This window comes from Dipodomys merriami, unplaced genomic scaffold (genome assembly GCF_024711535.1).
Source record: "Dipodomys merriami isolate MVZ:Mamm:240054 unplaced genomic scaffold, mDipMer1.0.p SCAF_87, whole genome shotgun sequence".
Classification (NCBI taxonomy): Eukaryota; Metazoa; Chordata; class Mammalia; order Rodentia; family Heteromyidae; genus Dipodomys; species Dipodomys merriami.
The window spans coordinates 123,728-150,336 of NW_027206479.1; the positions used below are offsets into that span (position 1 = coordinate 123,728).

A 26,609-nucleotide genomic window follows, 5' to 3' on the forward strand; every position below is an offset into this window, starting at 1 on the left:
AGCAACCCAGCACCTGGTGTGCCATGGCCAGGCAGCCCCGGCTGGGTATGCAGGTAGGAGAAGAGGGGCGTGGGGCTCAAGGCCACCTGGCCAGCAGCCTGTACCCTCCACGTGAGTCCGTGACACTGTGCACAGCAAGGGTGGGCGTCCTGGAGGCATTGCAAGGGTCAAGAGCATTCATGGCCGGGAAGATGGCGCCTCAGGTGGCCCTGGAGTCAGGCAAAGTTGGGGGGTCACGGGGCCTGTGCACAAGTCCAGAGCGGGCTGGTGCTGCCGCTACCAGTATCCCAGCCAGTGCACAGTGTGGAAGGGGACCATCAAAAGTGAAGGGGGTGACCTGAAAAGGGGGGAAAAGTAGAGGGTAGGGCACGGGGACACGAAGGGTGCAGGGGGCAGGAGGCAGAGGACATTGGCAGCGCTGCAGTACTTCAGTTCTCTAGCTGGCGCTGGCTTGGCAGCACTTGCAGTTCTGAATCACCCCTGATTACTCTAAAATGGCATTCCTAACCCTGTCATCTCCAAGCTTCTAGATGTCTCCTGCCTCATCAGACCACAGCTTGGTGCAAGAAGGGCAAGGGCACCTCTGAAAGCACTTCTACCTTACCCGCCCTGGCCTACGGCGCCTGCACCTGCCTCCCCCTTCTTCCCTGATTGCTGAGTGAAGTGTGCTGTTGTCATGAGGTTACATGTGTAGTTGTCACTTTTGTGAGTGTTGAGGTTAGTTGTCACTGTTTTGAGTAGTGAAGTGAGGTGTGCAGTATTCATTGTTCAGACTCTTCTGAGTGTTGAGGTTAGGTCTGTGGTTAACACTTTTGTGATTACTGAGGTTAGATGTGTAGTTGTCACTGCTCTGAGTGTTGAAGTTAGGCATGTGGTTGCCAATTTTAGGAATATTAAGGTTATGTGTGCGGTTGTCAGGGTTCTGGGTGTTGAGGTGAGGTGTCCAGTTGTCACTTTTGTGAGTACTGAGGTTTGATGTGTAGTTGTTGCTGTTGTTAGTGTTGAGGTTAAGTGTATAGTTGTCACTGTCCTGAATATGGAGGTTAGGTGTGCAGTTGTCACTGTTCAGACTGTTCTCAGTGTTGACATAGGTGTGTGGTTGTCACTGTTATGAGTATTGAGGCAAGTTGTATAGTTGTCACTGTTCTGAGTATTGAGGTGAGGTGTGCAGTAGTCACTCTTCAGACTGTTCTGAGTGTTGAAGATAGGTATGTGGTTGTCATTGTTCTGAGTACTGAGGTTAGATATGTAGTTGTCACTGTTCTGAGTGTTGAGGTTAGGTGTGTCTTTGTCACTGTTCTGAATATTTAGGATAGATGTGAAGTTGTCACTGTTCTGAGTGTTGAAGTTAGGTGTTTGGTGTCAGTGTTAGGAGTATTAAGGTTAGGTGAGCTGCTGTCACTTTTCTGAGTGTTGAGGTTAAGTGTGTAGTTATCACTGTTCTCAGTATTGTGGTTAGGTGTGCAGTTGTCACTGTTCTGAGTACTGAGGTTATGTGGAAGTTGTCACTATTCTGAGTACTGAGGTTAGGTATGTTGTTGTCACTGTTTTGAGTATTGATTTTAGGTGTGCATTTGTCACTGTTCTGAATGTTGTGGTTCAGTGTATAGTTGGCACTATTCTTAGTACTGAGGTTAGGTGTGTAGCTGTCACTGTTCTGAGTATTGAGATTAGGGGTGCAGTCGTCACTGCCCTGAGTGTTGAGATTAGGTGTGTAGTTGTCATTGTTCTGAGTATTGAGGTTACGTGAGTGGTTGTCGCAGTTCTTAGTAATGAGATTAAGTATGCGTTTGCCACTACTCTGACTCTTCTGAATATTGATGTTAGGTGTGAAGTTGTACTTGTTCTGAGTATTGATGTTAGGTGTGTGGTTGTCACTTTTATGAGTGTTGAGGTTAGATGTGTAGTTGTCACTGTTCTGAGTATTGAGGTTAGGTGTGTAGTTGTCACTGTTCTTAGTACAGAGGTTAGGTATGTAGTTGTCACTGTTCTGAATGTTGAGGTATGGTGTGCTGTTGTGTGTTCTGAGTATTGAAGTTAGCAGTGTGGTTGTCAATGTTCTGAGTATTGAGGTTAGGTGTGCAGTTTTCACTGTTCTGAGTACTGATCTTAGGTGTGAAGTTGTCACTGTTCTGAGTACTGAGGTTAGGTGTGTACTGATCACTATTCTGAGTATTGAGCTTAGGTATGTAGTCACTGTTCTGATTACTGAGGTTAGATGTGCAATTGTCACTTTTCTGAGTATTTAGATTAGGTGTGTGTTGGTACTGTCCTGAATATTGAAGTTAGGTGTGCAGTTGTCACTTTTCTGAGTACTGTGGTTAGATGTGTAGTTGTCACTATTCTGAGTACTAAGCTTAGGTGTGTGGTTGTCACTCTTCTGAGTATTGAGGTTAGGTGTGTGGTTATCACTGTTCTGAATGTAGAGTTTAGGTGTGCAGTTGTAATTGCTCTGAGTACTGAGGTGAGGTGTGTGGTTGTCACTGTTCTGAGTACTGTGGTTAAGTGTGTGGTTGTCACTGTTCTGAGTACTGAAGTTAGTTGTGCTGTTGTTACTATTCTGAGTATTGAGGTTAGGTATGTAGTTATCACTGTTCTGAGTACTGAGGTTAGGTATGTAGTTGTCACCTTTCTGAGTACTGAGGTTAGGTGTGTGGTTCTCATTGTTGTGAGTGTTGAGGTTAAGTGTGTATTTGTCACTGTTCTGAGTATTGATGTGAGGTGTGCAGTTGTCACTGTTCTCACTGCTCTGAGTATTGAGGTTAGGTTTGTTGTCACTGTTCTGACTGTTCTGAGTGTTGAGGTTAGATATGTGGTTGTAAATGTTCTGAGTACTGAGGTTAGGTATGTAGTTGTCATTGTTCATAGTAGTGAAGTTAGGTGTGCATTTCTCCCTGTTCTGACTGTTCTGAGTGTTGAGGTTAGGTGTGTAATTATTACAGTTCTGAGTATTGAGGTTAGGTTTGTAGTTGTCACTGTTATGAGTAGTGATGTTAGATGTGTAGTTGTCATCATTAGCACAGCTTATTTGGCCTGTTCCTGGCTTGGTCAATACTTGTACACTGCTTCTGGGAAGAAGAGTCTCATGCCTCTTCTCCTAGGTCCTCTGGAGGCTGAGATGGAATCTAGGTTCGAATCCAGCCTGACAGGAAAGTCCAGGAGACTCCTACCTCCAAGTTAACCACGGTGGGGCTTTGATTCAATGGTGGAGTGCCAACCCTGAGCCTGAAGTCTTGAGAGACAGAGCTCAGGCCTGAGCACGCACATGCATGCACACAAACATGTGTGTGTGTGCAGACACACACACAAAGTGTGAGTTCCAGCCCTATCAGAAAATTTTAAGAACTGGCACCTTGACATATGCAAATCGCAACTTTGCCTTTATCTGTGTAAAGTCGATTTGCCACTTGAGAATCAGAAGTCAGTAAAATAAAGACACTGAAAACCAAATGCTAGTCCATATGTCAGTAATTGTATGACCTTATTTAAACAAATGATATAATAAACTTTTGACCTTACTTTTTCTCAAATTAGACAAATACAAAGTTAAACGAGGCAATGCTTCTCCCTTTATTTACTTATCTATGTATTTTTGGCTGTAATAGTTGGAACTGATTGCCTCATTATTTTTGAGACATAGATGTCTCCCTATGCTTCCTACATAGCTGAGATTAGAAGTGTGTGCCATCATGACTTCATGTCTAGCTTCATTTTTGTAAACAAATGAAAGTGTTGTGTCCTTTAGAAGAGTGTGACACTACAGCTAGTACTGCTAATAAGCTGACTTTTCACTGTTTTATAATTTAAAATTATATTTTTGTCATGTTTTTTCTTATCATATTGTGGATCAAACATGAGCCTCAAGCAAGCCAAGCCAGAAGACTTTACCAATGAACTTAAGTGCTACCCTGAGTTGGAAATTTTAAACATGTATGACATTGGATGAAGACCCTTTATTTTTCCTGCTGTCAGCAATGTGAATTTATATACACAAATTTAATTACATAAATGCACAATGCTGTTTCTTTATTTCAAAACTTAAGTGATAAACTGGGATGCAGCCTACTTCCTGCTTGACATTGTAATCCAGTGCACTTACCAATTTATCTGTCCATTTAGAGTTTAGGCAATCTGGCTTTTGAGATCTATATTTAAAAATCTTGAGTTAATTTTATAGTTAGAATAGCATTGTAGTTTTTTTTCAAGTGCATAACAGCAGCAAGCACCTCATTAATTTCCATTTATGTAGTTACTGTACTAAAATTATCTATAATGGGTGTTACAGATCTACACAAATACCTGTTAGCCCTGTTATGAAGGTCTGTGCTTTTCTATACTCAAACATTTTAAAATTAGTTTGGAGATTGAATGAATGCTTAGAATAGAGAAATGTCTAGCACTTCGGAATATGCTTTTTGACATACACCAGAAACATTAATCCTACAGAATGTGTAAATCAGAAGCTTGCCCAATGAAAATGGAGGTTTTAATGTAACCACTGTCCAAATCTGTACAGAAACCTTCGAGAGGCCCTTTGCTCAGTATATTCTTTAACCATCAGAGGCTGTTTCAGCTTGCTTTCCTCAGCTTTCAGAGCCTAGGAAACACTTTGAGCCAAAATGCAACTATTTTATGAGAACTCTTTTTTTTTTTTCTCTTTAAAAATTTTTTTTATTGTGAAAATACCATACAAAGGGGTTACAATTACATGGGCAAGGTAATTAGTACATTTCTTTTTTTTTTTAATTGTATTTTATTTTATTTGAGAACATACTGTACAGAGGGGATACAATTACATGGGCAGGATAATGCATACATTTCTTACCAAGCATTGCAGCCTCCTCCTTTGTTTACCCTTCACTTCCCTTCCCCGCCTCCCCCCACCAAATTTTACCCCCCTCCCACACCCAATTATACCCCCCTCCCCCCCCCCACACCGACATTGTAAAGCTGGTTTTGACATGACATTTTGTACTTCTCATTGTTGCAACAGGTCCACCTGAATCCTTAAACGACTTGTTTGTCCCCATCTCCTCCACATGTTATACTGACATCAAATATAGTGAAAGCGGGGGTTACACTGTGGGGGAGGGACATACAAAGCAACAAAGAAATAATCTTATAAATGCGTTAGAAACACATGCATGAAAGAAACGAAAACATTAAAATACATATTTAAGGGTTCATTTTCCTAACATCACATTATCTGACCTTTTCCGCTTGACTCATACCTATACTAGATATTGCAAATAAGGGAAACCATGGGACCTATGCTTCTTTGGGCCTGGCTTACTTCACTTAATATAATTTTTTTCCAAACCTTTCCATTTCCTAACAAATGGGGAAATGTCATTCTTTCTGATGGAGGCATAGAATTCCATTGTATATATATACCACATTTTCTTGATCCATTCATCTACTGAGGGGCATCTGGGTTGGTTCCATATCTTAGCTATGGAAAATAATGCTGCAATAAACATAGTTGTGCTGGTAGCTTTAGTGTGGTCTTGTTTGTAAACATTTGGGTAAATGCCCAAAAGTGGGATTGCTGGATCATAGGGGAGATCTATGTGAAGTCTTTTGAGGAACCGCCATACTGCTTTCCAAAGTGGTTGAACAAGTTTACATTCCCACCAACAATGAAGTACGGTTCCTTTCTGTCCACATCCCCTCCAGCATCTGTTGTTGTTAGAGTTCTTGATTTTTGCTGTTCTAACTGGAGTGAGGTGATATCTCAATGTTGTTTTGATTTGCATTTCTTTTATGGCTAGGGATGTTGAACATTTCTTCATGTGTCTATTGGCCATCCTTCTTTCTTCTTCAGAGAAGCTTCTCTTTAAGTCTTTCGCCCACTTATTTATTGGGCAGTTGTTTCTTTGAGGATTAGTTGTTGGGTGGTTTAATTTTTGAGTTAAAAGTATATTTTAGATATGAGACCCTTGTCCTTTGTATGGCTAGTAAAAATCTTCTCCCAATCGGTGGGCTTTCTATTGATCTTGCCAGCTATGTCATTTGCCCTGCAGAAGCTCTGCAATCTTATGCAATCCCATTTGTCCAACCTTTCTTTGATTTGTTGTGCTTCCGGGTCTCTATTCAGATAATTTCGACCTGAGCCAAGGAGACCTAGGGTTTTTCCTATTCCATCCTGTAATGTTTTCAGAGTGTCTGCTTTGAGTTCAAGGTCTTTAATCCATTTGGAGTTGATTCTGGTGCAGGGTGGTATATAAGGATCTAGCTTTAGTTTTCTACATGTAGTTAACCAATTTTGCCAGCACCATTTACTGAAGAGCCTGTCTTTCTTCCATTCTATTGTTTTAGCTTCCTTATTGAAGATTAGATGGATATAGGCCTGTAGGTTCATTTCTGGGTTTTCAATTCTATTCCATTGGTCCTGAGGTCTGTTCTTATGCCAATACCAAGATGTTTTGATTACTATGGCTTTATAGTAGAGTTTGAAATTTGGTATTGATATTCCTCCAGCAGTGTTCTTTCCGTTGAGGAGCGTTTTTGCTATTCGGGGTCTTTTATTGTTCCATATGAATTTTTCGATTGCTTCTTCTATTTCCTTGAAGAATGAGGGTGGAATTTTGATAGGTATCGCGTTGAATTTGTAGATAGCCTTGGGAAGTATTGCCATTTTCACGATGTTAATCTTTCCAATCCAGGAGCATGGGAGGTTTTGCCATTTTTTAAGTTCTGTGTTGATTTCCTTTTTCAAGATTTTAAAGTTTTCATCATACAGGTCCTTCACTTCTTTGGTTAAGTTAATTCCTAGGTATTTTATTTTTTGTGGGGCTATTACAAATGGAGTTGCTTTCCTAATTTCAGCCACACTTTTCTCATTGTTGGCATATAGAAAAGCCATTGATTTTGGGGGGTTAATTTTATAACCTGCTACTTTGCCAAAGTTTTGAATCAGCTTGAGCAATTTGGGAGTGGAGTCTATGGGATTCTTTAAATACAAGATCATGTCATCTGCAAAGAGGGAGAGTTTTATTTCTTCTTTCCCTATTTGGATCCCCTTTATGTCTGCATCTTGTCTTATTGCTGTAGCTAGGCATTCTAATACTAGATTGAAGAGAAGTGGAGAGAGTGGGCATCCTTGTCTTGTTCCTGAGTTAAGAGGAAATGGCTTTAGTTTTTCACCATTGAGTATAATGCTGGCTGTAGGTTTGTCATATACAGCCTTTATTGTATTGAGGAATGTTCCATGGATTCCTAATTTTTCCAGAACCTTCATCATAAAGGGGTGTTGGATCTTGTCAAATGCTTTTTCTGCATCTATTGAGATAACCATGTGGTTCTTATTCTTGCTCCTGTTGATGTAATGAATAATATTAATTGATTTGCCTGTATTGAACCAGCTTTGCATCCCTGAAATGAATCCTGTTTGATCATGGTGTATGATTTTTTGGATGAATTGTTGAAGTCGATTGGCCAAAATTTTGTTGAGAAGTTTTGCATCAATGTTCATCAAAGAAATGGGTCTATAGTTCTCTTTCTTTGATGAGTCCCTGCCTGTTTTCGGGATGAGGGTTTTGATGGCTTCATAGAATTTGTTCGGTAGTGAGCTTTCTCTTTCAATTTCATTGAAGAGTTGGAGGAGTATTGGTGTGAGCTTTGCTTTGAAGGCCTTGTAAAATTCCGCTGTAAAACCCTCTGGTCCTGGACTTTTCTTAGCTGGGAGGTCTCTTATTGCTGTTTCTATTTCAATGCTTGATATGGGCCTGTTAAGCTGGTTTAACTCATCTTGGTTTAGTTTTGGCATGTCAATATTTGCTAGGAAAAGATCCATTTCTGTCAAGTTCTCAAACTTATTAGCATAAAGTTTTGAGAAGTATTCCCTTATAATGTTCTGAATCTTGGTTGTTTCCGTGGTGATGTTTCCATTCTCATCTCTGAGTTTATTAATTTGGGTGTGTTCTCTCCTTTTTCTGATAAGGTTTGCTAAGGGTCTGTCAATTTTGTTAAGTTTTTCGAAGAACCAACTCTTTGTTTTGTTGATTCTTTCTATAGTTTTTTTGGATTCTAATTCATTTAATTCTGATTTAATTTTGATTATTTCTTTCTGTCTACTGGATTGGGGTTTATCTTGCTGCTCTTTTTCAAGGAGGTTTAGATGTGTCATTAAATTGTTAGTTTCCGATCTCTCCAATTTGTTGATGTAGGAGCTCAGAGCTATACACTTGCCTGTGAGTATTGCCTTTGCTGTGTCCCAGAGGAGCTGGTAATTTGTGTGTTCATTTTTGTTGAATAGCATGAACATTTGAATTTCCTTTCTAATCTCTTCCATGACCCACTCATGATTCAGCAGTGTGTTGTTCAGCCTCCATGTGATACCGGACTTCTTTGGTGGCTTTTGGTGTTGAGTTCTAATTTTATTCCCTTGTGGTCAGAGAGAATGCAAGGTATAACTTCAATGTTTCTGAAGTTGGACAAGTTTGCTTTGTGGCCTAAAATGTGGTCTATTTTAGAAAACGTTCCATGTGCTGCTGAGAAGAACGTGTATTCTGATGCTGCTGGGTGAAATGTTCGGTAAATATCTGTTAAGTCTAGTTGATCTATGCAACTGTTTAGATCTGCGGTTTCTCTGTTGAGTTTTTGCCGAGTTGATCTATCTAGTGGGGAGAGTGGTGTGTTAAAATACCCAACAATTAATGTCTTTGGATCTATATGGGATTTGAGGGAAAGTAGTGTTTCTTTGATAAATTTGGGTGCTCCATTGTTTGGCGAATAGATATTTAGAACTGTAATATCCTCCTGAAGGAGAGATCCTTTAATTAGTATGTAGCGACCTTCTTTATCTCTTCTCACGAATTTTAATTTGAAGTCTATTTTATCTGATATTAGGATTGCAACTCCCGCCTGTTTATGAGGGCCGTTTGCTTGGTAGAATTTGTTCCAGCCTTTAACATTGAAAATGTATTTGTTTTTACGGGCAAGATGTGACTCCTGCAGGCAGCAGATAGAAGGGTCTTGTTTTTTAATCCAACTAGACAGTCTATGTCGCTTAATTGGAGAGTTCAGTCCGTTAACGTTAAGAGATAGGACTGAGAGGTATTTGGGAGTTCCTGCCATGTTATCCACCTTCTTGGGGGCTGCGAAAACTGGGTTCTTCCTAAGGTTCTTGGATGTTCAGTTTGTGTGCAGTTTCTTGGCCTTTGTTGCGTTCTTGTTGGTTTTCTATGTGTAGGACATCTTTAAGAATCTTTTGCAGGGCTGGTTTGGTGGAGATGTATTGTTTCAATTTTTCTTTGCTATGGAAGCTTTTTATTTGGCCTTCAGTTATGAAGGAGAGTTTAGCTGGGTACAGTATTCTTGGTTGATAGTTGTTTGTTTTTAGGGCATGGCATACGTCATTCCAGGCTCTTCTTGCTTTGATTGTCTCTGCTGAGAAATCTGAGGTAATTCTAATTGGTTTCCCTTTATAGGTGATTAACCTTTTCTCCTTGACAGCTTTAAGGATCTTTTCCTTGGTCTGGGTTGATCCTGTGTGGATTATAATGTGACTGTGGGATGTCCTATTCTGGTGTGGTCTATTTGGGGTTCTAAAAGCTTCTTGTATCTGAATAGGCCTAACTTTTTGTATGTTTGGGAAGTTCTCTGCTAGGATCCTGTTAAACAAATTTCCTAGACCATTAACTTCTGTTTCTAGGTTCTCCTCTACACCCATTATCCTTAGATTGGTCCTTCTGATGGTGTCTTCCAGGTGTTGGATAGACCTATCATATTTCTTGGACTTGTCTTGGATGGTTGTATGTTCTTTCTCTATAATATCTAGGCTGTCTTCAATCCCTGAGATTCGATCTTCTGCATGGTCTAACCTGCTGTCAAGACTCTCTACTTTGTTTTTTATCTCTTTTCCTTCTAATTGGTCAGCTTTGATGGCTTCAAGTTCTTTGTTGAAGCTCTGTTTTAGGTCTTGTATGAATTTCTTTACTTCCTTAATTTGGTGTTCAGTGTTTGTTCTCAAATCACTTAGTTGATTGGTTATGGTTTTTTGGACTCCCATTCCTTCTGTTGGGTTCCATTCAGCATTCCCTTTGTGGTCTCCCTGACTTCCTTCAGCTCTTTGTTAATGGATTCCATGAATACCTTTAGTGATCTCTGTGTATTCTCTTCCTGGTCTCTTAATTCGTGAATTACTCTTTGATTAGCTTCCTCCCTTCTGTGGGATTCCTGCAGTTCTCTTTCTTCCCGTTCGTGGGATTCGTGCAGTTCTCTTTGAGTGTTCTCAGCCTGCTCACGCCATTCCTCCCTTTCTCTTTGAGTATTCTCAAGTTGTTCACGCAAATCCTGTATCAGTTTTTGAGTAGCTTCCTCACGCTTACGATATTCCTGTATAAACTTCTGGGATGCCTCCTCTCTCTCCCTATCACGCTCATACAGAGTCCTTTGTACTTTGTCAAACTTCTCATTTATCATGTTTGCTAGTAGTGTTTGTAGAGCTATTTGGGAACTCTCCTCTGGATTATTCTTTATCTGTTCTAATCCCTGATTATCCAGATTGGGAATTGAGATACCTGAATTTGCCATTTTTCTTGTGTTTTTCCGGCTTACTCTGCCCATTCAAGATGAAGATAGCACCAGTTTTGTGCTAGAGCACTATCCTAAGGCAACCATCAACCAAAGTTTGCATTTGTACAGTCAATAGTCTACAGATACAATCTAGTTCAACTGATACATCTATTCAACATCAAAAAAGTATATGTTAAAGGACTTCGAACCGCAGAAAAGAGTTTGGAAAACCAGAAATTATTAGGATTAGGGAGAGATGTGGGTAAAAAATAGGAATAGATTGGTGTGGGGAGGCACAGGGAGAGTTAACTATGTCCTAATCACCATTCAGGAAATGGGTTGGGTAGGATGCAAGTAGAGGGAGAGAGAAAAAGAAGAGACGGAAAGGGGAGTGAAAAGAGACCAGAAAAAAAATAGAAATGTAAAAATTAATGTTATTATAGAGGTTAAAAGACTGTCGATTTAGAGAGGAATGTGAATATGTTGAGAGAATGGGAGGGACATAGAGGAGATGTGAAAAACTTTAAGGATGGGAAAGGGAGAAGAAAAGATCAGAAGTTCAGTAGAGCTAGACAAAAAGCAAAAAGACAATTAAGAAAGAAAAAAAGAGAAAGAAGACAAGAAAAGAAAGGAAAATGCTCATTCACATATTCCTAAAATAAAAATTATAAGAGGAGAGGAAAAAATAAAAGTTACTGGAAAACAATTATTTTTTCAGAAGAGGCAAAAATTAAAGATTAATAAAATTTTTACAAGAGAAAAAAATTTATATATATATATATATATATATATATATATATATATATATATAAGGTAACATAAAACAAAAAACCAACAAAAAAACGAAAAGAAGAAGAAGAAAAAAAAAGAAAAAAAGGCTTTTTATTTTTTTTCGCGGGGGGGGGGGAGGGGTGGGAAGAATCCTGTATCTCCCTTTTGTCTGTAACCAGTCTCTTGTTGGACTCTCTGGTCAGCTTGAGGTCCTGTGGCTTGATTGGTTTCTTCAGTCGGTTTGTTGGAAGAGGCAGAAAAATGGTCTGCTTTACCCAAGATTTTGAGATCCCCCTCCCAGGTTAGTTTTCTGGGAGGGTGATCTGCTTTGAGAATCACAAAAGAGGGTTATGCGGTGATGAGGCTAGGTTCTAGGTAGTGTTGAGGACTTTCAACAAACAGCAGCTTTTCCCTGGGGCTATTTTGTGATAAAGCTCACAATGCCCAGCCTGGAGCCGTTCTCAGGTTTTCGGTTTTTCAATTGATTGTGGTGGCTGCTAGAGGGAGGGGCAGCCTCTGGTTCTGGTTACCCAGTGAGGCAAGCCACTCCAATGGCTGGCGCCTGAGCTGGGTGACTTTTCCCTGGATGGAGCTGAGTCTGGCAGGTCACTTCGCCGTTAAGTTCTTGTGACCTGCTAAATGACTCGTTATATTCCAAGGCCTGAGCTGGAGCTAGCAGCTCCTCCGAGCTTTGTCGATTTCCAAGATGGAGATCACCAGTCCTGAGGGGGGAGGGGTGGCCTTCCCTCCTCTGCTCCCTGAGAAGGAGTCAGGACTTTGGGCTTCTACTCACGCTGAGTCTTGGATCCTGGGTCGTCTCTGGTCTGCAAACTGCAGGATGAAGATGTCCGCTCCTTGTCAGTTTTTGTTGGTGTTGAGTAGAATCCGCTCATCCGCTGCATTTGGCTCCTTCGTCCCGGACTCCCTGTGTCTCACGTATGACCCCGCGGCGGTGGTCACCACGGAGACCCAACCGCTGCAGCCGCAGCTGCTGGCAGGCGCTCAGATGTGTCTTTTTGCCTTTGCTTCCCCTCTCTTGTGTAACTCTCTGTCCTGTGATGGCACACTTGATGTGATTCTCTGGCTTAGGACTGTTCACTGGAACTCTAAAACTGCTTTCTATGGGAGAGCTTGTTCAGATTCCAGCTTCTCCTCCGCCATCTTCCCGGGACCCTGGCCTCACTTTCTTAAAGCCCACCCCTGAACCTACTTCATCCCACAAAGCCCACCATGCTCCTCCAAAAACACTCCACCTCCATATACCTGCCCTTGAAGCACCGCCTTGCTAAACCATAAGCTTCTCACACAGCTCACCACCTCCCAGAAAAGCTCCTCCTGCTCCACCACATGCCTCTCCAACTCCCACATCCACTCCCTCCGTGCCCTGCCTTGCTCCCTATATAAACCTGAGGGAGAGGTCCTCCCTCAGACCCACACTCTGCTCTATCAGAAGTCCTGCCCATAATTATCCTATACCCTTGTATCCCTTCCACTTCTCAAAACCAGCCTCCAGCTCACCCCAATGCTTCAAGTCCTGCCCTGACAGAAAACACGCATCACCCTATCCCATCTGTCAAAACCCATATTGCCTCACCTGAAACCACTGCACCAGTTGGCTTCCTTCTGGCATCCTCGCCAGGCTCAACTGGAAAATCCTGTCCCTCCCTAGTCCCTTCTTTGAAAGTTGCCTTGTCCTCCTGGAAACCCAACCACAGTAGGCTTGGTACTGTCTTGCAATACCGAAATCCCCATGCAACCGTACTCCCTGTCTGGAATTTGTGGCTGGGTTTACGGAAAACCCCGTCCTAACTAGTCAAGTCCATTGAATTCTCTCTCTGTTCTCACAAAGCCCTGGTCCTAATAAGGCTTGTCAACTGCCACCACATCCTGCTCCACTAGAAACATCACTTCTACCTTATCACATGCCTCAAAGTCCTGCCATGCTCCACCAGAAACCCTGCCCCTTACTAGCCCACTCATTCCTAGAACCGCCGTTCCCTCCCAAATCCACACCCCTAAAAGCCTTTCACTTATACCCCTACCTTCCTCCACTAGAAACCCTGCCTTCTCTCAGCCTCTTTCTTCAATTCCCTACCCTGCTCTATGGGAAACCCCACCCTGCCTATCCAGTGAAAGCTCACAGTGCACCAGAAACCCTCCTCCCTTGTAGCTTTATTCTTCCATTTCAAAGTCCTGTCTCCAAATAAAAGCTCCCCTCTAGCCCCACTTTCTTACACTGAAAACCACGCCACCTGTCAGCCTCCTTCCTAAAGCCTGGCCCTGTTCCCCTGGAAACCCCGCCCCTAACAAGTCTAGTCCTTCCTGTCCCCTCCTAGCTGTCTCATAGCCCTACCCATATTGACCTTTACCCTCAAAGCCCCGCCCAGCTCCACCACAGATTCTTTGTAAATACCAGCTTCTCCCTTGAATCTGCCAGGGCTTCACCAGGATCCCCACACCACCTGATCCAGGAAGGTCTCAACTAGTAACTGTTTTATTCCAAATGTGATTTTATATTGGTCATAGAATTCACACTAATCCATAGGATAAGATAGCAGTGTTACAAATAGGAAACAAAAATGTGAAAGCTATTAGATGTCTAAGTCTAGTTCGGGGTTCTGGTACCAGGCAGATATGAATTGTGTGAAAATGGGTGAAGGTGATTTCTTATATTGGAATGTGTTCTTTGAAGTAGCAGTAAGGTTTCATAAGTGATCATTTTATTTCTAGAAAATTCATGCACACTTGTTTGCATTAACTTCAAAAATATTAGTTATTTTAAATCCTCTGGTTTAGTTGAGGTAAGAGTATTAGTATATAAAAACATGACTTTCAAGTGATATCTAATGCATAACTTTGGAGTTGCTTACCAAACTATGTACTGGAGTTTATAGTAACAGAAATTCTCTACCAGAATCAACTTTGAATTTCCTTCTTCCACTAAAGTGTCCTTTGGAAAAGATTGAAGTGAGATTATACAGGTAAAATTCCAGAAATAAAAAAGTCTTTGAGATCATGACAAAATTATGACTGGTGAAGACACACCCCCATAATCCCCAATCTCCTTTTCATTTTCAAACAAAAGTATCTTAAGCATATGTAAGTGCATGCTTTCTGAAGACATATAAGAAATGCCCTGTGTATTTCTGAAAACAAACCCAAAACAAGGAAAGACAACATAATGAAGCAGAAGGGAATTATGAACGTTGTACATGTGATATAGAATTGGAGAGGGTAAAAAATACACTGAATCCGGTAAAAAATATTTTTGGTCATGATGTCTGGTTATTCAGTAAATGGTGTTTCTTGTTAACACATGATTTAATATATGTTTCAGCAGTGATCTGCCCAGGAAATTGTGTATTTAGGCAATTTCATCATTGCAAGGTCATCAGCATGATGTACTCCCACACAGCTTCATACACTTACAACAGCACTAGACATGAAACCATTTTGGGCCAACACTGTATGACAGAACTGAGTTTTACCAAAGCTTTGTATGTGGTATTCTATTGTTTATTTAGGCTTCACACAAAATGTTTCTGCCAAAAGAAATAAATGATGGCTCAAATGGTTTAGTGTCATTATTAACATCTAACACATGCTGAGATTTTTATTTATACCTCTTTTTCTCCCTTCCTCTCTTTTCCCTCTCTTCTATCTTCCTCCCTCCCTCCTTTCTTTTCTTTCTCTTTCTTCATTCTTCTTTTTCCTTTTATTCTTTAGAACATGAGTATGAATTTAGATATTTTGTTTGCAAAACAACATTCCTTTTTCAATTTACTTTACTCATAGGTTATCAATTTTGCTGAGGACCAAACAGAGTCTAAGTTCCTCACCTCTGTCTGCCGATTGGAGAGATCACAAGTGCATCCCAACATTCCTGGCTTTAGATGTGATGGTCTTATTACTTTCCTTACTGACTGATTCTGAACTCTGATCATCTCAATGTGAACTCCAATAGCTTGCCCTCAGTATAGATTGTCAAAATATGTGGAAGGAAATTTGATTTTAATCTCTTTTTTTTTGCCAGTCCTTGGCTTTAAATTTGGAACTTTTTGTCCCTAAGATGCTTTGGCTCAGGCACTTGAGCAAGAGTGACATTTCTGTTTTTTCTATGATTATTTGGGGACAAGAGACTCACAGACTTTCCTGCTCAGGATGGGTTTGAACCATGTTCCTCAGGTCTCAGCCTCCCAAATACCTAGGATTCAGATGTAAGGCACTGTTGCATGACTACCATTTAAGTTTATTCACTGGCATGAATATCAAAATAGGTTTGTTTATTGCTATTAAAATATAGGGTAAGTTTGAAAATATAGTTTCATTAATCAGATATTTTGGAGGGTAATTTGTTTCACATTAGAAACATCTCTACCATACTTAAGGAGTTACTTTTGCTGTTTATCATATTGTATGTAATTTTGGAAAATAAACTTTATTTATTGCAAATTGGATAAAACATTTTGAATGGCCTGATATGCTATTGCACATCTATGATCACTTTTTGTCAGAAGTCAGAGATCTAGAGCATAACAATGTGAACATAGCCTCACCAAAACTGTATGCATAGCAATCTCAACAAGTAAGTGAAGCATGAGGACTCATAACATTAATCTTAGCACCAATAGAGGCATAGGTAAGAGTAACATGGTCCATGCATTGCCTACATAACAGAGATTGAAAGATAATGTAAAAGTACAAAAGGCAAGAGGCATACAAAGATTAGTTATAAAAATAAATGCATGTAAAATTCAATGCATTTTAAATCATTTTAATTATGAATTTGATTATATCTGTATTTCTCCACCCTTTATGTGCTCATTAATATGCTTTTCTGCTCTTGATTCCACCCCCACAAATTAATACTCAATTCTGGGTGCTTATTTTGTTGGGCTATGAGTTAGCTTTTCTAAAAAAATTACACCTTTTAAGTTCTACTAGGACTCTATCATATTTTAGTTTTTACACTTGTGTATACCCAGTGTACACAATTGTATATTTCATATTTATAGATTAACTATATCTTTCTCATTTGAGGGTAAACATGTATCCTTTGTTTCCCTTGGCTTAACTTCATTCACTTAACCTGGTTTTTAAGAGGCCTTACCATTTCTTTAAAATGATGCAATGTCATAATTTCTAATGGAAGGGTATAATTCCATTGTGTATATATACCAACATTTTCTGATTTATAATTCAACTAAGTGAAAATGCCTAAATCTCATTTATTGTATTTAGTGTGATCGATCCCTCAATGATGTAGCAATTTCGTTTGCATAGCTTTTGTCTTTCTGTGTTTCCATTTGTTTGATGTTGTGGTTTTGTTTTTATTCTTTATGCCATTTCTGGCGTTTGCATTCAGGGCCTTGCACTCTCCCTTAACATTTTTCAGTCAAAGCCTACATTCTGCCACTTGAACCTCAACTCTATTGAGGCTTTTTGCTGATTAATTGCAGGTGAGAGGCTTGTGATCATTCGTCCAGGCTGGCTTCACAATTCAATTCTGAAAACTAGGATTATATGCATGTGTAAGCAACACCTGAGAGATTCTCTATGTTTTATGCTTTTGTTGTCAGTATGCTGGGAAACAACTTAGCCTTATTTACCTAATATTGTGCATGCAAACTTTTCTCTAATAAAAAGAACTTTTGTCTCAGACGGCCAGGGGGAAGGGAGAAGGGATAGCAGGGGGGTGGGGTGGGGGTGGGGAATGGGAAGGAATGGGAAGGGGAAAAAAAGGAGGAGGCAACAATGCTTGATAAGAAATATACTCATTACCTTGCCTATGTAATTGTAACCCCTCTGTACGGTATTTTCCCAATTAAAAAAAAATAAAACAACTTTTACTCACTCCCTAGCCTGGTGGTTTACATTTTTACATTATGCCAATATATGAATGACATAGGTTGAAAATTCATACGAACCTTATTTAGAGGGAAGGAAAGAACGTTTGCTTGTATTTAGATGACACTTTTTAATGTATATGAATATTATTTTGCTCTATATTAAATATATTGATTTATACTCTATATCAGGTATATTATTTATTATATACTTGTGCATATTATTATTAGTATGAAATTTATAATGTATTTAAAATATATATGAATTAATACACCATAATACAATATATAAAATACATAATGTAATAAACATATAATATACATAATGTAATATATAATATAAATAAAGACAAATGTATAATACATAAATGTTTATTGAATTTCCGTATATCTAATTATATATACCATATTTAGATGACAGTTCCTAAAATATTAATTCTATCGTCTATATTTATTTAATTATATCTATCTATATTTATTTAATTATTATTTAGTAGCCTTGGGATTTGAACTTGAGGGCATAACTGCTTTCTTTTAAGGTATTAATGCCATAAATATGGAAATATTTGAACACTTTCTGTTTAAATTCATACATAGGAATTCATACATTCACAGGGAGACTTTTATCATTTCAGAATTTCTTCTATGTTTCTTCAGGGTCTGTTTTTTTTTTTTACCTGTAATTTTTGGATAAGTAACTAATCCATACATCCAATTGGAAAAGCATATTAAATCAATATTTTAATGATTGAATAGAAGTATAACACCCTGAAATATAACTATATGGAACAGTTCGCTGGTGTATTTATTTTAAATTAGAACCTGATGATACAAGATGAACACTATATATAAATAATTTTATATTTTACTAATTGTTTACCTTCAATAAATGTTCCAATATAGGAAGATAAAGTTAAAGTAGTAGTATGTAAATACTATTTCTAAAGCATTGAAAAATAAGTTAATATTTATATACACTTCCTCATAATATGGAATTGTTTTTTTTGTTTTTTTGTTTTTTTTGTTGGTCGTGGGGCTTGAACTCTGGGCCTGGACGCTGTCCCTCAGCTCTTCAGCTCAAGGTGAGCGCTCTACCACTTGAGCTACAGCGCCACTTCCTATGGAATTGTTTTTTTAACAACATGAGATAGTTTAAAAATTTCTAATTTTGCTTTTTTTTGTCGGTGGTGGGGCCTGAACTCTGAGTCTGGAGGCTGTCCCTCAGCTCTTCAGTTCAAGACTAGACCTCTACTGCTTGAGCCACAGTGCCACTTTCATTCTTTTTCTGCTTATACGGTGCTTAGGAATTAAACACAGGGCTTCATGCGTGCAAGGCAAATACTCTACACTGAGCCACCTTCCCATCCCTAGTTTTGCTTATAGAGAGCTCCTCGATCAAATAGAATGATTCATAAGTCTGTGATTCTGAGCATGACATGAGCCAGTGGTGCTATTCATACTCAACAGGAATGAAAGGAAAAGTTCATTCTAAAGGAATTAGCTTAATCCAATCCCGAAATTATTCCATATGTATGTCAAAAGAAAATGCTACTGTTTTATTATACTTCCCAAGGCTATCTACAAATTCAATGCAATACCTATCAATATTCTAATCTCATTCTTCAAGGAAATAGAACAAGCAATCCAAAAATTCATATGGAATAATTAAAGACCCCCCAAAGCAAAACTGATCCTTAACAGAAAGAACAGTGCTGGAGGAATATCAATACCAAATTTCAAACTCTACTACAAAGCCATTGTCATCAAAACAGCTTGATACTGGCACAAGACCTCAAGACCAATGAAATAGAATTGAAAACCCCAGAAATGAACCACAGAACTATAGCCATCTAATCTTCGATAAGGGAGCTAAAAAAAAATAGAATGGAAAAAGACAGCCTCTTCCATAAATGGTGCTGAAAAAATTGGTTAATCACTTGTAGAAAACGAAATCTAGATCCATATATATCACCCTGCACCAGAATCAAGTCCAAATGGATCAAAGACCTCAGAGACAAAGCAGACACTCTGAAAATATTACAGGATGGAATAGGAGAAACCCTAGGTCTCCGTCGCACAGGCCCAGATTTTCTTAAAAGAGACCCAGAACCTCAACAAATCAAAGAAAGGTTGGACAAATGGGACTGCATGAAATTTCAGAGCTTCTGGATGGCAAAGGATATAGCTTGCAAGATCGATAGAAAGCCCACGGATTGGGAGGAGATCTTCAGTAGCCATACAATAGACAAAGCTCTCATATCTAAAATATACCTGGAAATCAAAACTTTAAATCCCCCCAACAACAAATCCTCTACGAAACAACTGCCCAATAAATAAGTTTGCTAAAGACTTAAAGAGAAACTTCTCTGAAGAGGAAAGAAGGATGGCCAATAGACATATGAAGAAATGCTCAACCTCCTTAGCCATAAAAGAAATGCAAACCAAAACAACATTTTGATACCACCTCACCCCAGTTAGAATAGCTATAATCAAGAATTCTAATAACAACAGATGTTGGGCGAGATGTGGACAGAAGGGAAGCTTACTGCATATTTGGTGGGAGTGTAAACTTGTTCAGCCACTTTGGAAAGTAGTATGGAGGTTCCTCAAAAGACTCCACATAGAGCTCCCCTATGACCCAGCAATCCCACTTTTGGGCATTTACCCAAATGATCACAAACAAGATCATCCTAAAGCTACCAGCACAACTATGTTTATTGCAGCATTTTTTACCACAGCTAAGATATGGAACCAAACCAAATGCCCCTCAACATATGTATGTTTCTGGTAAATGTTCTTCCCAAATTTTATATTTGTCATAGATATCATACTAATTACCAAGACAAGTAAACAGTATTAGGCAAAGGAATTTAAAATATGGTAGCAGATATTAGATTTCTTATCCTGGTTTTGGGTTATGAAACTAGCAGTTATATGTTGTGTGAAAATGTGTGAAGTTGCTGCCTTACACTGCAAATAATTATTCGCATTATCAGCTTGGTAAGATATTATAAGGTATAGTTATATTTCTAGACAATTTTTGTGTATATGTGAATATTAGCCTTCAAATGATACTTCCCCCCCTTCCCCCCCCTTTTTACTTTTTTTTCTTTTTGTCAGTCATGGATCTTGAACTCTGGGTGTGGGTGCTGTCCCTGAGCTATTCAGATCAAAGCTAGTGCTTTACCACTTGAGCTACAGTGCCACTTCTGGTTTTCTGGTGGTTACTTGAAGGTAAGAGTCTCACTGATTTCTTACCAGGATTAGTTTTGATCCACCATCCTCAGATCTCAGCCTCCTGAATACCTAGGATTATAGTTATAAGCCACTGGCGACCAGCTAAAATGTTACTTATTTTAAATTTTGTGATTTAGTTGAATGAGGAGCATGAATGTGTAGAAAAGTAACTTTCAAGTCATCTCTCTAAATAAGTTCAGAGTTCCATTTTCATAATCCTTATTACAGTGACTAATAACAGAAGCTCCCAAAGTAACAGAATGATCCTTCATTTTCTCCTACCAATAAGGTACTATTGGAAGAGAATGAGTGAGATCTACAGGTATAAGTCTGAGAATATATACTTGAAAGAATAAAAAAAAATTGATGACACAGGAAGGCACAACCTGACTTTCATTTTCTAAGGAAAGGAATTTCATAAAAGTATATTTAATGGCAGGGCTTTTTCATCTGAAAAACAAATTAAAACAATATCATAAAAAAGTTGAAAGGGATCAGCAAATATGTTAAGTGTGATATAGCATTGGAGACTTTAAGAAATGAATTGATTTAGGTAAAATAAGTGTTTGGGAAAACTATCTGCTTTTTAAATTTATTCATTGCAAATTTTATTTTTGCTTACATGTCACTAAATATACATATGTATATCAACGTGTATGTACACACACACACACACACACACACACACACACACACACACACACACACACACACACACACACACACACATATATATATATATATATATATATATATATATATATATATATATATATATATATATATATAAGCAGGATCTGTCCAGTGAACTGTATGGTTAGGCAATTTCATCATAGCAAGTTCATCAGAAGGATGGACTTCTACACACCTCCACACAGCTTCAATACTACTGCACATGCAAACTTAAATGCTCACCATTGTAAGCAAGAACTATGTTTTACTAAAGCTTTGTATATAGTGTGTTATAGTTTCATTTAGGCCTGACACAAAATGTGCCTGTCCCTAGAGATCAATGATGGCATTTATTACTACAATAATGTAGTGTAAATCTTTACCTTGAACACATACTCATTATGAGTTTTTCTTTCTTTCCTTTCATTTTCTTATTTTAACTTTAGGATGTTGATTTGCATTTTGATGTTGTGTTTGCTAGACAGGTACTCCACCACTTGAGTCAGTCCACCAATCCTTTTTTGTTTGAGTTACTTTACTCATAGATTAGCAATTTTTGCACCCTGTCCAATAGATTTTATACTCCTAATTACTTATGTCTGCCATGTAGCCTGAATCATGATTGCATTACAATATCCCTAGCTAGTAGGGTGATATGGGTGATACTTTTCTTCCTAGACTGATTCTGAACTGAGATGCTCTCAAATTCTACCGTTAGTTATTGTTGTGAGCTCCAGTTCTGCCTACTTCTAGAATATATGACAGAAATAAATGATATAGGGCAATTTGAGTTAAGCTCTGGCGTAAATGCTAATATAGGTGATTTGACATTAAAATGTAGGGTAAGTTTGAAAGTATAATTGTCCTAGTCAGATATTTTGATTAGTAATTTTGTTTCACATTAAAAACACCTCTTGACCAGAATTAAGGACTTACTTTTGCTGTCTGTCAACTTGTATGTCATTTGGGAAAACAAAGCATGTCTTGCATGTAGGATAAAGGACGTTGAATGGTTTGATGTTCTGGCTCACATCTATAGTCACTGTCAGCAATCAGAAATAAATAGATCACAATTTCAACATATCCTAACAAAAATTTATGTAGTCTCAATCTCAACAAACAAGTAGATCATGGTGAAACATGCTATTAATCTCAGCAACACAAGAGGCTAAGTCTCTGCCCAGAAAGAAAGACTGAAAGACAAAGAAAGAAAGACAGAAAGAGAAATAAAAAGAAAGAGAGAGAGAAAGAAAGAGAGAGAGAGAGAAAGAAAGAAAGAAAGAAAGAAAGAAAGAAAGAAAGAAAGAAAGAAAGAAAGAAAGAAAGAAAGAAAGAAAGAAAGAAAGAAAGAAAGAAGGAAATTTATTGAGAATGAATAGTTTGGATTGAGGAGTCACGTGGTAGAGGTAGGATCTGTATTTGGTAATAGGTCTGCCTACAGCCTCCCTACATATTGGCTAAATTTTCAGAGTTTATCCGTGTTACCTAGGTATCTGACCAGAGGAGAGTCCCCGGCCCTGTGGTCATATCCAGACCCAGTGTGGCCACACTTTCCACCCGCCTGGCCACACCTCATTCAGTCCCTGGCCTAGATAACTCCTGGCTAGTGGTTGGGTCACCCCTTTTTCTGGCCACGTCTCTCCACCATGCATGGGAGTGGCAGCAGTTTGGTAAATAAAATACATTACCTGACTGAATACAGCGTGGTATTATCTTCATCAGCTCCCTAATGAAACCTATCTAATTAATATACTTGACACTTTGGAGTTTCTAGTTATGAATCCGTGGATATTTTTTCCCGTGGATATTTTTATGACGCATATGACTTCAGTATCTACAAAGAATATCTGCTCACACATCATTTAACAGTATAATTCTTGGAATCTGTAGTTAACCTTAATCTTTAATTAACCTTAAAGTCTATTTTGCTTTTTTTTTTTTTTTTTTTTTTGCTTAAAGTCATAGAAGAGTTGGTGGGACAATGTGAAAGGATCTCTGGCTTCATATTTTCTCATCACGCTGGGCAATTCAACCTGTGTGCCACCAAGTCAGATGATGGGACTTTCAAATTCTGGAAAGCAGATGCACCTCATCATGTACCATGACTTCTTGATTTCTCAGATATTTTATTAATGTAATTGTTACTAAGGTGTGTACAGAGAGGTGACCATTTCACAATTCATGTAATGTGTACATTTGTCTTGTAGACAATGCCATACTTTCCTGAGCTTTCTCCAACTTTCTGTTTTTTTGTTGTTGTTTATGATTGTTTTTGTTTATGTGCCTCACCTTCAGCTTGAAATCAGAGCTTGGCTGCTGCCCCTGAGTTTTTGTAATGCAGGCTACTCTACCTCTTGAGCCACAGCTCCCTTGATGTTTTTTTGTTTGTTAATTGGAGAGAAGAGTCTTACATATTTTCTCATTCCATCTGGCTTTAAACTGTCGTCATCAGCCTCCTGAGTAGCTAGGATTATAGGCCTGAGCCCCCAGTGTCCATCTACTAAAATGGTGGTTTCATACTTCCTGCTGTGTCACAATTTTCTTCAACTCTTGGCACTAACACTACATATTGCCTGGCTCAAATCTGAATTGGTGGAACATGCTTGTATTTTGAGGGAGGCAGGAATAGGGACACATAAGATAAACAAAATCATTTGGTACATGGCATACAGACATGTAGGTTTATTGCCAGTGGACTGTGTCCTGTCTGTCTTTGCTGTTTTTGCTGTTAATTCTGCATGGCCTGTGAATGATGTTATACATATTCAAATGGCCATTGGCAGAAATGAGGTTTCTCATCCTGTTCTTTTTTTTTTTTTTTTTTTTTTTTTTGTCGGTCATGAGGCATGAACTTTGGGCCTTGGCTCTGTCCCTCAACTCTTCAGCTCAAGGCTAGCGCTCTACCACTGGAGCTACAGTGCCACTTCTGGTTTTCTAGTGGTTTATTGGAGATAGGAGTCTCACGGTCTTTCCTGCCCGGGCTGGCTTTGAACTGCGATTCTCAGATCTCAGGCTCCTGAGTAGCTAGATTACAGGCGTGAGCCACCGGCGCCCGGCTCTCATCCTGTTCTTAAAACAAAACAAAAACCAACAAAAAATAGTACATATGAGTCCAGCAATTTGCTCTAATTAGAAAGCATTCTGCCCTAGTTTATGAAAAAGTGTTCTTTATTGAAGTGCTGCTACTTTTTCTAATTACAAATATAATGAATTCTGTAGTAGTCTGTAGAATTGCATACCACAGATGTCATTTTATAAATTCACAATAAATTCAGATATTTAAATGCTTATTTATTTATTTTTATTGGTTGTGGGGCTTGAACTCTTGTGGGGCCTGTGCACACTCACTGAGACTCTGTGCTCAAATTAGTTAGCACTCTACCACTTGAGCCACAGAGCCACTTCTGTTTTTAGTTGGAGATAAGAATCTTATGGGGACTTTTCTCCCTGGGCTGACTATGAACAGTGATCCTCAGATCATAGCCTCGTCAGTAGCTGGGATTACAGGCCTGAGCCACTGGCACATGGTTTCAAATAGTCATTTTTAAAATGATGAATTGCTTAGCGCCTCTGGCCCACATATGTAATCCTAGCTATATTTAGAATTATTATAGGTATGAGAAACAAACAGTAGGTATGTGTTGTTTATGATGGTTTGTATTGACATGTTTTAATATTGTTTATTTCTGGTTCTATAATGCACTTATTTTTATTTTCCCCTAGGTGCGGTTGATAGGTGCTAACCAGTGTTGAACATTCTTTGGTTGAGATGAAGCCACGTGGAAGTTCTTGCCTCAAATGGCATGAAATTGAATTCCTCCTGCTCTCAGCCTGCCCATGGACCTGGGATGATAGATGTATTCTATCAAACATAGTCAGGGGTTGAGGAGCATTGCAGGTAAAACTACACTGGTCTTGAAATGATGTCCCAAATAGCTAGCTTTACAGGCAAATGCCTTCAAAAATCTTTTTGTATTCTGTTTCACTTTGAAGTAGTGTTTGGACATACTTAGGGAGTACAATGATAACATACTACCTGTTTAGTATATAGAATAATCAGACCAATATGATTAACATGTTTATCTCCTAAAACATTGAATCTAATGTAACCTCCTGACTCTGCTAGTTATTTTGGAATATACCATAAACATGAATTAATTGATAATATGTACTAGAGTATTGGAAGTTGATACAGATAGGGACAACCTTGACTATGTGTGTATTACATATATATTTATGTATTGCTGCTCTGAAGAATATTATCATATATTCACCATGACAGTACCAGACAATAATTTTCCTGCAATGTAAAATTTCCATTTCATAATCTGCCATCTTTTATCTTCTTTACATTCTCCTTATAAATATGAATATTTTTCCTGTTCCTTTTAATGTTTTGAAATTAACATAAGATAGAATTAGAAAGTCATGGTCTACTAAAATTATCTCATTTTGTTTGATTTTGTGATTCTAAATCATTAAGAACAAGGTTTCCTGAAAGTTATGGTAGCAGACTCTATCACTAAATTGTATTGTAATTATATCTTATTATTTTATTTTTATATAGGTTTTTACTGTTGCTGTTTTTTTATATAGAGTGTTGTGAAGCTGGACTGAAACTTGCTCTAGTAACAAAGCTTTATCACTCCACTGTCTCTGATAAAATTGCTTTTTTCTGGAGGCTCATAATTATAACTCTAATTAGAAGGCTGAGACCTGAGCTTTAATTCAGACAGCCTGCACAGGAAATTTTATGACTATCTCCTCTCCAGGTCACTACAAAAAACTTGAAGAGGAGCAATGGAATTGTGGCACAATTGGTATAACACTAGATTCAAGGGCAAGATGCTCAGGATTGCCATATACCCCTTAGTTCAAGCCCTATAACACACATATACACACACACTCCCACACACATTATACATGCACAAAATCTCAGGCAATGTTGTATCTGAAATTCTTATCCAGAGATTGGAATTAGCAAACTGATTTTTGAAGGTTTTTCATTGATTATTTTGAAAAAAGGAGGATAGTTCATGGGACATAGTCAACAAGACTCTAGTGAGGAATACTTTATAAACGCCTACCTTATAAAAAGAACAGGAGCACAGTTTTTAATCTTTAAATATTACATTCCTTCAACTATAGTATTTTTAAATAATAATCATTGATTTATGAGAAGACAATGCAGGACCTCCTCCCCTCTCCCCTTCCCCTCTGTCATAAAATATCACAAAAGTATCAAAAATAATCTTTTATCTTACAAGAATGTACACCTGTAGAATTGTCTGACTGTATGTGTAATGTTTATTTTTAAATACTTGTTTGATTTTCCCACCTCTAAGTACTTGCCTTTTTTCCAGATGACAGCACACAGGGTCTTTAAGAACAAACAGAAGATTAGGATTGTTAGGTAACAATGTCCTAGGAAGTAGATGTCAAAAATACAGAAGCACATGGCAGGCTGAGAGGTCCCTAAGAGGCAAAATGATTTGTGCAGGATGAGAGGCATAGTGAAAAATAATGCCTGAATCTGACCTAGGAACGTCTCGAGCTGAAACCATG

General features: G+C 38.5%; 1 protein-coding gene across 1 annotated transcript; it reads right to left on the minus strand.

Annotated features, from left to right (window-relative positions):
- Positions 1-718: 718 nt before the first annotated feature.
- Positions 719-2,866, minus strand: LOC138820368 (GATA zinc finger domain-containing protein 14-like). The gene is made up of 4 exons (XM_070012027.1): positions 2,269-2,866; positions 1,487-2,139; positions 1,072-1,335; positions 719-1,030 (listed from the first exon to the last, which is right to left on the minus strand). The coding sequence occupies exons 1-4, from the start codon at positions 2,864-2,866 to the stop codon at positions 719-721; spliced, it is 1,827 nt and encodes a 608-aa protein (XP_069868128.1).
- Positions 2,867-26,609: the final 23,743 nt, after the last annotated feature.